At 36.8% G+C, this 11,662-nt stretch overlaps 1 protein-coding gene across 1 annotated transcript; it reads right to left on the bottom strand.

Annotated features, from left to right (window-relative positions):
- Positions 1–2,963: 2,963 nt before the first annotated feature.
- On the bottom strand, positions 2,964–11,358 carry LOC138316626 (uncharacterized). Its single transcript, XM_069258300.1, has 2 exons — positions 10,827–11,358; positions 2,964–4,408 (listed from the first exon to the last, which is right to left on the bottom strand). The coding sequence occupies exons 1-2, from the start codon at positions 11,356–11,358 to the stop codon at positions 2,964–2,966; spliced, it is 1,977 nt and encodes a 658-aa protein (XP_069114401.1).
- Between the last annotated feature and the right edge of the window lie 304 nt (positions 11,359–11,662).

Genomic DNA, 11,662 nt, shown 5'->3' with positions numbered 1-11,662 from the left:
AAAAGCAAGAACCGCAATGACAAAGAGACACAACAAATTGCCCAAGTGGGGGGGGGGGGGGGGGGGATAAGGGGCAACTCCCCCCCCCCCCCCCCGCCGTTCCCCAGGACGGAGGGTGGTGTGGGGTGGTGGTGTGGTGGTGGTGGTGGGTGGGGGGGGGGGGGGGGAGGGGGGCAAACATGTCTTTTTTCGCTGCGCGGCGCGCATTTCCTAAAACGTTCAAACACATAATGATGTCAAACCTTAAATAGTAAAAATTCAATACACACGAACTAGACTAAAATGTCCATCATCAAGGGATTCTATATACTATTTAAAAAAATGTTGCTTAAAAGATCAATTTGTTTATATGTCTTAATTAATTCATTTTTTATGTTACACAACAATGTGCCGATGGTGTGAAGCCGGTATATTCAGATCGAGTAGGGTTGCATAATGTTATGACGACACAATTATCATTTCTAAATCATGTTAGCTTTAAATCGAAAAAAATTACCATGTTAAGAACGCTTTACAAAATATTGAGGACCTTTGCCCCCCATTACGTTTCATCTTCCTACGCCACTGAAAAATGTCCACCAAGTGATTATACTATTTCAAAATTGCTTCTTAAAAGATTAATTTGTTTATATGTCTTAGCAAGACAATCAATTCATTATTATTCTGAGTAACACAACAATGTGCCGATGGTGTGAATCCGGTATGTTCAGATCGAGCTGGGTTGCATAATGGTAAAACAACACTCACAATTATCATTTCTAAATGCAGGTAACTTTAAATCGAAAAATTACCGTGTTAAGAATGCTTAAAAATCATCAAAATATGAAATCGTAATATTTTTTTCTCAGGGAGGAGATCCCCGGACCCCATAAAAACCATAATCTCGCAGCTACGGCGCTCGCAAATTCAACAAAATGCATCGTAAAACTCATCTCAGCCATTCTAAATCGTAATATTTTCCCGGGGGAGAACCCAGGACCTCCCAAACAACAAAATCTCACGCCTTCGGTGCTCGCAAATTCATCAAAATGATTCGTTAAACTCATCTCAGCCATTCTAAATCGTATTTTTTCCCCGGGGGAGACCATTGGACCCCCCAAACAACAAAATCTCGAGCCTTCGTCGCTCGCAAATTCAACAAAATGCATCCTTAAACTCATCTCAGCCATTCCACTATAGTATTTTTTTCAGGGGTTCCGATCACTTACGATCTCTACACCCTGGACTATCTCATCGTAAAACTGGAGGCAACAGAACAGAACAGGTAATTTAGTCCTTTGATGTACATCAAAAGAACCGTATAACGGTACACTGTGGTTGACTATGTGGCTTTGAAGTTGGGCGTCGCTCTCTCTGTAGTCTTCAAAGGAAATCTTTGCTGGTCTGTGATTGGTCAAATATTTTCAGCTGAGCTGCCTTCAATTTCACTATGAGATAGTCCAGGGGTGTAGAGATCGTAAGTGATCGGAACCCCTGGAGTATCGAGGATGCCATTCCACTATAGTAATTTTTTTTCCGGGGGAGACCCCAGACCCCAAAAACACAAAAATCTCGCGCCTTCGGCGCTCGAAATATCATCAAATACATTGTAACACTCATCTCGGCCATTCTAAATCGTTATAATTTTCCAGGGGATACCCGGACTCCCCAAACTCGCACGCTAATTTGCGTATTCATTAACTTCCTGTTAGCGACGCCACTGTAGATGTGTACAAGGGTTATATGTAATGATATATATAAAAAGTATACATGTATCAAGTATCTCCTGTTGGTGAGGGGCGCTCGAGGGGATGGACGGGTGGGTGTTACGAAATATTGAGGACCTTTGCCCCCCCCCCCCCCCCCACATTACGTTTCATCTTCCTACGCCACTGTGTCCTTTTCAACAAGTCTATATGTTTCTTTATCATATCAATAAGTTTTATCCATATACGCCATTTTCACAACTCAGCACGTACTCTCCCTAAAGTTTTCTGTAGGCTACTGTAAATTGTAATATGTCATGTTGAATGCCACATTCATCATATCTTATTAATAGGTGATGAGCTAATTTGTACTCAAAACCAATAAGGAGTTCCTGGTGGCATTTTTTTAATTAACTCATCCGTCATCATAAAACTTTAGCTGACCTCATTTTTATCTCGTATAGTCCCCACAATAAATCCTATCAATATATCATCGGTTTGTGTACCGATATAAAATGTATATATTCACCTGACACATTTCTGTCCATAAATGTTAACGTGGTTCTTTCATTGTTTAATATAACATGTTTATTGACGAGTTGTCTAATGAGATACAAATCAACGATCAGTCAGCTAAACATATGGTAAACTGTATATAAAGCAAAAAATTAGCTCTTATCAAATCAATTCATTTTTGTCCTATTGTCCATAGTAATTTTAATTCGAATATCCAAATATGGTAAACATATTCTTTATTGAAGAAATGGCTGACGTTATTTAAATATATTTCGCATTGTTATGTTTGTTCTTTCCTATTGACAAACTAATTTTCATTAAAGATTATAACTTTTATTCTTACGTATAATTTACACGTTGATGTGTCGTCAATCTCGGCTCTGGTTTCAGATTGTGACTATGATGATCTGGTATCAATTGTATCAGACAACCAGAAGCGACGTTATAAACTTTTTTCCTTTATTAGTTGATGAAGTAAATATTTAAACCGATGGAAAAAATGTTCGTAACAAGCCAGATTGAATTCTTTGATGCCATGATTTTAATACTGATTAGCATTACAGCATTTGTCATCAACTTTCTAGTATTAATTGTTTTGTAAAAATGTCAGCACTTCTTTGGAAATTAGCTACTTAGGAATAATGCGACTATTAGTGAGAGGAATCTGGTGACTATTAGAGAGAAAACCCCCTAGTGACTATTAGAGAAATGAACCTGGTGACTTTTATAGAAATGAACCTGTTGGCTATTAGAGGGAGGAACCTAATGACTATTAGAGAGAAGAATCTGTTGACTATTAGAGGGAGGAACCTGTTGACTATTAGAGGGAGGAACCTGGTGACTATTAGAGAGAGGAATCTGGTGACTATAAGAGGGAGGAATCTGGTGACTATTAGAGGGAGGAACCTGGTGACTATTAGAGGGAGGAATCTGTTGACTATTAGAGGGAGGAATCTGTTGACTATTAGAGAGAGGAATCTGTTGACTATTAGAGAGAGGAATCTGGTGACTATTAGAGAGAGGAACCTGGTGACTATTAGAGGGAGGAATCTGTTGACTATTAGAGAGAGGAATCTGTTGACTATTAGAGAGAGGAATCTGGTGACTATTAGAGGGAGGAACAATCTGTTGACTATTAGAGGGAGGAATCTGGTGACTATTAGAGGGAGGAATCTGTTGACTATTAGAGAGAGGAATCTGGTGACTATTAGAGAGAGGAATCTGGTGACTATTAGAGAGAGGAATCTGGTGACTATTAGAGGGAGGAATCTGTTGACTATTAGAGAGAGGAATCTGTTGACTATTAGAGGGAGGAATCTGTTGACTATTAGAGGGAGGAATCTGGTGACTATTAGAGAGAGGAATCTGTTGACTATTAGAGAGAGGAATCTGTTGACTATTAGAGAGAGGAATCTGTTGACTATTAGAGAGAGGAATCTGGTGACTATTAGAGAGAGGAATCTGGTGACTATTAGAGGGAGGAATCTGTTGACTATTAGAGGGAGGAATCTGTTGACTATTAGAGAGAGGAATCTGATGACTATTAGAGAGAGGAATCTGTTGACTATTAGAGAGAGGAATCTGTTGACTATTAGAGGGAGGAATCTGTTGACTATTAGAGAGAGGAATCTGTTGACTATTAGAGAGAGGAATCTGGTGACTATTAGAGAGAGGAATCTGGTGACTATTAGAGAGAGGAATCTGTTGACTATTAGAGAGAGGAATCTGTTGACTATTAGAGAGAGGAATCTGTTGACTATTAGAGAGAGGAATCTGTTGACTATTAGAGAGAGGAATCTGTTGACTATTAGAGAGAGGAATCTGTTGACTATTAGAGGGAGGAATCTGGTGACTATTAGAGAGAGGAATCTGTTGACTATTAGAGAGAGGAATCTGTTGACTATTAGAGGGAGGAATCTGTTGACTATTAGAGAGAGGAATCTGTTGACTATTAGAGAGAGGAATCTGTTGACTATTAGAGAGAGGAATCTGTTGACTATTAGAGAGAGGAAATCTGTTGACTATTAGAGAGAGGAATCTGTTGACTATTAGAGAGAGGAATCTGGTGACTATATTAGAGAGAGGAATCTGGTGACTATTAGAGAGAGGAATCTGGTGACTATTAGAGGGAGGAATCTGTTGACTATTAGAGAGAGGAATCTGTTGACTATTAGAGGGAGGAACTGGACTATTAGAGAATCTGGTGACTATTAGAGAGAGGAATCTGTTGACTATTAGAGAGAGGAATCTGGTGACTATTAGAGGGAGGAATCTGGTGACTATTAGAGGGAGGAATCTGTTGACTATAAGGAGAGAGGAATCTGTTGACTATTAGAGAGAGGAATCTGTTGACTATTAGAGAGAGGAATCTGGTGACTATTAGAGAGAGGAATCTGTTGACTATTAGAGAGAGGAATCTGGTGACTATTAGAGAGAGGAATCTGTTGACTATTAGAGAGAGGAATCTGGTGACTATTAGAGAGAGGAATCTGGTGACTATTAGAGAGAGGAATCTGGTGACTATTAGAGAGAGGAATCTGTTGACTATTAGAGGGAGGAATCTGTGACTATTAGAGAGAGGAACTGTGACTATTAGAGGAGGAACTGTTGATATTAGAGAGAGGAATCTGTTGACTATTAGAGAGAGAGGAATCTGTTGACTATTAGAGAGAGGAATCTGTGACTATTAGAGAGAGGAATCTGGTGACTATTAGAGAGAGGAATCTGGTGACTATTAGAGAGAGGAATCTGGTGACTATTAGAGAGAGGAACCTGTTGACTATTAGAGAGAGGAATCTGTTGACTATTAGAGAGGAACTGTGATATTAGAGAGAGGAATCTGTTGACTATTAGAGAGGAGGAATCTGGTGACTATTAGAGGGAGGAACTGTTGACTATTAGAGAGAGGAACCTGGTGACTATTAGAGAGAGGAACCTGTGACTATTAGAGGGAGGAATCTGGTGACTATTAGAGGGAGGAATCTGGTGACTATTAGAGAGAGGAACCTGTGACTATTAGAGAGAGAATCTGTTGACTATTAGAGGGAGGAACTGGTGACTATTAGAGAGAGGAATCTGGTGACATATTAGAGAGAGGAACCTGGTGACTATTAGAGGGAGGAACCTGTTGACTATTAGAGAGAGGAATCTGTTGACTATTAGAGAGAGGAACCTGGTGACTATTAGAGGGAGGAACTGGTGACTATTAGAGAGAGGAACCTGGTTGACTATTAGAGAGAGGAACCTGTGACTATTAGAGAGAGGAACCTGGTGACTATAAGAGAGAGGAACCTGGTGACTATTAGAGAGAGGAATCTGGTGACTATTAGAGGGAGGAACCTGTGACTATTAGAGAGAGGAACCTGTGACTATTAGAGGGAGGAATCTGGTGACTATTAGAGAGAGGAACCTGGTGACTATTAGAGGGAGGAATCTGGTGACTATTAGAGAGAGGAACCTGATGACTATTAGAGGGAGGAACCTCTGTTGACTATTAGAGAGGAGGAACCTGATGACTATTAGAGGGAGGAACCTGTGACTATTAGAGAGGAGGAACCTGATGACTATTAGAGAACTGAGAGGAACCTGTGGTGACTATTAGAGAGAGGAACCTGACTATTAGAGAGGAACCTGATGATATTAGACAGAGAAACCCAGTGACTTAGAGAGAGGAAACCCTGCTGACTATTAGAGGGAGGAATCTGGTGACTATTAGAGTGAGAAAAAACCCCTGGGGACTTAAAGAGAGAGAGAGGAACCACTTGTGATTATTAGTGAGAGGAACCTGGTGACTATTAGAGAAAGGAAACTGGGGACCATTAGAGGGAGGAACCTGGTGAATATTAGAAAGGAATTTGGTGACTTAGAGGGAGGAATCTGGTGACTATTTGAGAAAGGAACCTCTTGTGACCATAAGAGGGAGGAACCTGGGGACTATTAGTTAGGGCTGGGTATTGGAAGGTCTTAAACGATACGATACGTATTGACAATACACTGAAACAATACACAATACGTATTGACGATACAGTGGACCTCTTTTTCAAATTCAGCTGACCATTGTTCTGAAAATTATGACAATAAAAGACAATTTTGATAAAACATTCTATAACTTGGAAAAAATCAACGAAACATTTGATTCGAGTTATTATCTGTGTTAATTAATTTTTGTTATGAAAAGGCATTTCTAATCCATCTTGGTGACACAAATGCTTTAAACACTTCCTTTCGATTGAAATTCTCTTACTTGAATGATGTTTTAGAATAAATTTTGTTTGGAATTTTCTATTTCTATAATGAAAACAGTAGGTCGAGTTGTTAAAATGATACAGCAATATACAGCATGTTTGCGTATCGATATTCGATACGCTGCTAAAAACCGATATATATCGGTATATTGATCCAGCCCTACCATAAAAGGGAGGAACCTGGTGAATATTAGAGAGAGGAACCTGGTGAATATTAGAGAGAGGAAACAGGTGACTATTAGAGAGGAATCTGGTGACTATTAGAGGGAGGAATCTGGTGACTATTATATATTTGAGTTGTTCGCAGTTGTGTGAGCGCGAGTATAAAGCTCAACATTGCAAAAGACAAGCAATCATATTCAAATTAGACCTTCTATGTTCCTGACTCTAGACTGTCTACTCTTCTACGTACAAGGTCTTATTTTATAAGGCACCTAATCTATATGATCACACAGTGGAATTGGAGAAGAAGTTCAAAATGTTTTTCGAGATGGCAACAGCGGAGCACATCCTGGACTAGTACTTCAGACTGGATACAAAAATAAGTACACTTTGTAAAGACCAGCTCAGTAGTTGTACGACAGGCGATTGGTACAGTTACAGTATTTGTATGTATGAAGACACTGATGAATCTGGTGATTATAAGAGAGAGGAACCTGGTGACTATTTCAGCTACAGTATTGTAGCCCAAAAGACTTTTCACGATAATAGTGTTGATATAATTAACCACTAACTCAGTGACATAAAGGGTTGTAACTTTGTCAGATGAAACTGTAAATAAAGCAGAAGACATAATTAATATTGCTGTGATGAAGAAATACCACAACAAAACCTGAATATAGTATAAAGTAATCTTTATTTATAAAGTTTATAGAAAACAGAATAACCAAAATAAAAACTTAACATCATCTATTTTTTTTAACAAAAAATAGCATTGTCCTTATATGTTATAATTACATCTGCACTTCTTACATAGAAATATTATAGAATACAGTACTGTTTTAAAAAGAATTAAAATTGTACATGCAATCCTAACCCAGTAGTTGGGTATTCCACAAAGCCGTCTGTATTTGCGTAGAAGAATTTATCATGTCTACGTATACTACAGAGTTATCTGCTCTTGCAGGTAGGTATATGTATTGATTAATTATTGTGTGCCATATTTATGATGTTACTTTTCTAAAAAAATTATGAATTTACCCTCACAATCAGATGATGTCACAAAAGATACCATCCTGCAACAGCAGATAATCTGCGAATGCAGAATTTGTCAGAATTAATAACCCCACTGTTCCTCATAAAAATAACAAGAGCTGTTGGAGAACAGCAAAGCTCGCCTATTCAGAAGAAGTTGATGTTCAAGTATTTACTATTTAAACATGGAAATATGACAAATTAACAGACTCAAAAACCCCCTAAAGGGAACCAAATTGGTTGTATTATCACGTTCAGCATCCATACACATTAGGAAAATAAAATCATAAACATTTATGATGACTTACGCTTAAACAATTGACAAAATAGAAACTTGCTCAAAAACTTTAACATGGAAATATGACAAATTAACAGACTCAAAAACCCCCTAAAGGACCCCAAATTGGTTGTATTATCACGTTCAGCATCCATACACATTAGGAAAATAAAATCATAAACATTTATGATGACTTAAGCTTAAACAATTGACGAAACAGAAACTTGCTCAAAAAACTTTAACGTGAAATGGGACGCCAACGCTGACGCCGACGCCAGGGTGACAACATTAGCTCCCCCTATTCTTCGAATAGGCGAACTAAAAATGAATATCAATATTGTTCCAACATGTATTCTGCATTCCCATATTACAGTGTTATCTGCCCTTGTAGGGTAGGTATCAATTGTGATGTCAGGTGAGTGTAATTTCATTTTTCAGAGAATATGATGTGAGTTTCACAATCTGCAAGGGAGGTAACTCTGTAATATGCAAACACAGATCACATATAACACATTGTTGTCTTGTTCCTCCCTGCAATGTTGATATTTGCATATTTTTGAGTATTGCTTTAAAACATGTTCTATTTGAGCAAATATTTTTACAAATATTATTTGAGTACAATTAACAGGTACATAAAAGGCTGTCTAACAATGTACAATCACATATTTTATCACCATTGCTGTACAGATTAGCATACGGTACTCAGGTTATAGATGCTACATCACAGATCACAAACCAATGTTACGATAAATAAATAAAATCGTCTCTGTCTATACATGTATTCAGGTCATTTTTTCGAAATGCAACTTATTATTCTTCTATTTGGGTTCAATAGATAAATGAGAAGCTCACATTTTCAAAGTAAAAGTGTCAAGTAACTGAAGAAAAAAACCAAATTTGTCTATTCTTATTTTTAGTACCGATATTTGTTGGCAGTGTAGCACCTATAACAATATTATACATTTACATGTATTTTAGTTCAAATTTCTGGCTTCAATAATATCACTTAAGAGGGTTTATATAAGGAGTGGCAGTGGCTCCTGGAATATCAAGGATGCCCAATAATATATAAAATACAATAATTTCAATGTTAAACAAAGGAAAAGATTACAGATTATTCTGCAATATCAGACAGCACATAATATAGAGTCATGCATTAGATATAGGTTTTTGCGAATTTGACAATTGATTATCTCCCCCAACTTTGAAACTTATTCAAGCATAAAACTGAATTTATTTTGATTAATTAAGACAGTACATTTCAATAACTAGTATTTCTTTCAGGATCTGTCAAACACTATACATGTAAAAGTCATTCTTTGCGTCTGAATCAAGTTTAATAAAACAACAGATATTTTATGTTAAAACATACAAATTATATAACTTCACCCTCTGAAACCCAGTGTCTACAAACATTACGCTCCGTATCAGACCATAGGCTGATTAAAGTGGATAACCGTCTATGTACCGGTAAACCTAAGATAATGCACACGTTAATCAATAGTAAACTAAAAATCTTTAGCTTACACATGAGTTAACATCAGTGAACTACTGTATAATCCTGGAGTTCACACAAATAACAATGGCAAACATCACTGATTATTTAATGACACAATATTGTTGTGGTCATTTCATATATGAAGTCAAACTATCTTACTACATCTTATAACAAACAACTGGTTAGTAAAATACAGGTGGACTTACAATAAAGCAGTTTTACTACATGAAAATGATACACATTTAGGTATATATATGTAAAAATGATGGTGAGTAAAATAATGTTTTCTCATTTAAAGAGTTCATATACATAACTAATAATAAGGGGGCGCTTAATAGAACCAACAATAACTGAGCCTTTCATAAAAATATTAAGTCAGCCATAAATCAGATTGAAAAAGAAATCAACAAAGAAAACTACGAGGTTTTCATATTTTCAGTTTGCATATAATGAGGTAAATTTTAGAATTGGGGCCCCAAAAAGTGAGAGACGTTTATGGGGATGAGGACCCTTATTGAGTCATATATGGTATTAATTTATCAAACAACTAGGCTCCCTCCCTACAATAAAACTCACAGAATAACAAAATAAAAATACATGTTAACATAAACGCTTTATCTCACATCTACACTTCAAAGGCACATTTCATGTATTTTTCATAGACACACTAATTTTAATTAGTAAATCTATATAAACGACGTAAGTTTTTCTTTCTCAGCTTTGCTTTTTGATTCGGTGATAGTCAACTACTGTGGAGTGATTTTGACAATGACAGGAAAGATAATATGACCCCAAATTATAAATGTATCTTAATTAAATTGTAAATTCAATTTATTTAAATAACAAAACAAATTTTATAGTTACAATTTCATTTCAATTATCTGGGTTTAGGTTTAGGGAACCAACTCTGAAAAAAACCAACTCTTGCCTATTCCAGCCTAATTTTAAGTCCTTTTCCTTACTAATGTATAACAACTAACACCAGTATAGTTTGGAAACCTGTCTATACCAGCCAACTGTATACATTGTATACTGTTTCCAGTGACATCCGGTTCAGACAAGTAATCTGTACCTTCAATTACAAGCTACATACTGGTAGTTATAAGCTTTAGGCAAAACACATAACATTTTGATAAACAACCAAACAACCTGATCACATTTGCAAAAATGTATCATGCCAATATCAGAAACAGTAGGTGTCCTACTAACACTTTATATAGCAGAACATCTAAAACAAAATATGTATAAATTGTAGTACAATGTATGTATATATAAATACCAAGTATGGAAGTTACAAGAACAGAGAAATGTGTTCATATAAACAGTGAAAACAAAACAAAAAAATTATCAACAAAATAACGTTTTAGGAGCAATCTAAAACAACACATCAAAATCGGTCAAACTGGTCAAACTGTACATCTGTGACTGAATAGCCTCGTCATACGAAGGAGGTGGATCATCAAAACCATATGGAGGAGCTTCTTCTACCACAATGTAACGAGATATTGTAGATGGTTGGTAATTTTGGGAGGAAATGTGATTCCATTCATTGTTGTAGCTGCCCAGAATTTCAGGCATTACATATTGTTCATGGTTATCAAGCTCTGTACTGGTTTCACTACCTGACCAGGTTTGGTTGTCGTCAACATCCTCGTCGAAATGCTGTCTATCGGTACCAGTCACGAGTTGTGTTATACCATTGCCAAACTGGTGGAGATGGTCCTGAAGCCAGCAGCCTGATGAAAAATCTTCAACCTCCTCTATGTCTCCGCCAGTGAGAATATCTGATGGTGATGTTGCACTTAGACACTTTGGCACATAGGTTTGAGATACCTGAAGGGGGTTGAAGTTCAAGCGCAGCATGGAACTGTTATGATTTTCAGTAAACAAAGTGCGAACAGAAGGACGAGAAGGGCGTAAATGTCTTTGGAAGAACCTGATCATTTTGGAGTCACTTCACTTTCAATTCAATGCAAACATGTAGAAATCTGAAATCATAAATGTAAAATATGATCACAATGATCTTTATATCAATTATAAAATATCTAAATGTATTCAAGTCATTGATACTTTATTTGTCAGTATATATAAAATGTACATTGCAGTAGTACAAGAGCTTTTTCTCACTGCTTTCGGAATTAATGGGGCCCGTGGCATATATAACAAATAAGATTTTTTATTTTCAGTGTAGTATATGTACTTTTCTGAAGCCAATTCACAAATATTTAAAGCCGTAACCAACTAAAGT

Source organism: Argopecten irradians, chromosome 2, assembly GCF_041381155.1.
Source record: "Argopecten irradians isolate NY chromosome 2, Ai_NY, whole genome shotgun sequence".
Lineage (NCBI taxonomy): Eukaryota > Metazoa > Mollusca > Bivalvia > Pectinida > Pectinidae > Argopecten > Argopecten irradians.
This window is presented reverse-complemented; position numbering and strand designations above follow the sequence as displayed.

Bases quoted from the DNA above. Each gene is read 5' to 3' on its own strand.
- LOC138316626 (XM_069258300.1), bottom strand. From the start codon at position 11,358: ATGATCAGGTTCTTCCAAAGACATTTACGCCCTTCTCGTCCTTCTGTT. The intron at 4,409-10,826 runs GTTTGACCAGTT...TCTCTCTAATAG, and splicing joins TATTCAGTCACAGATGTACA to TCACCAGATTCTCTAATAGT.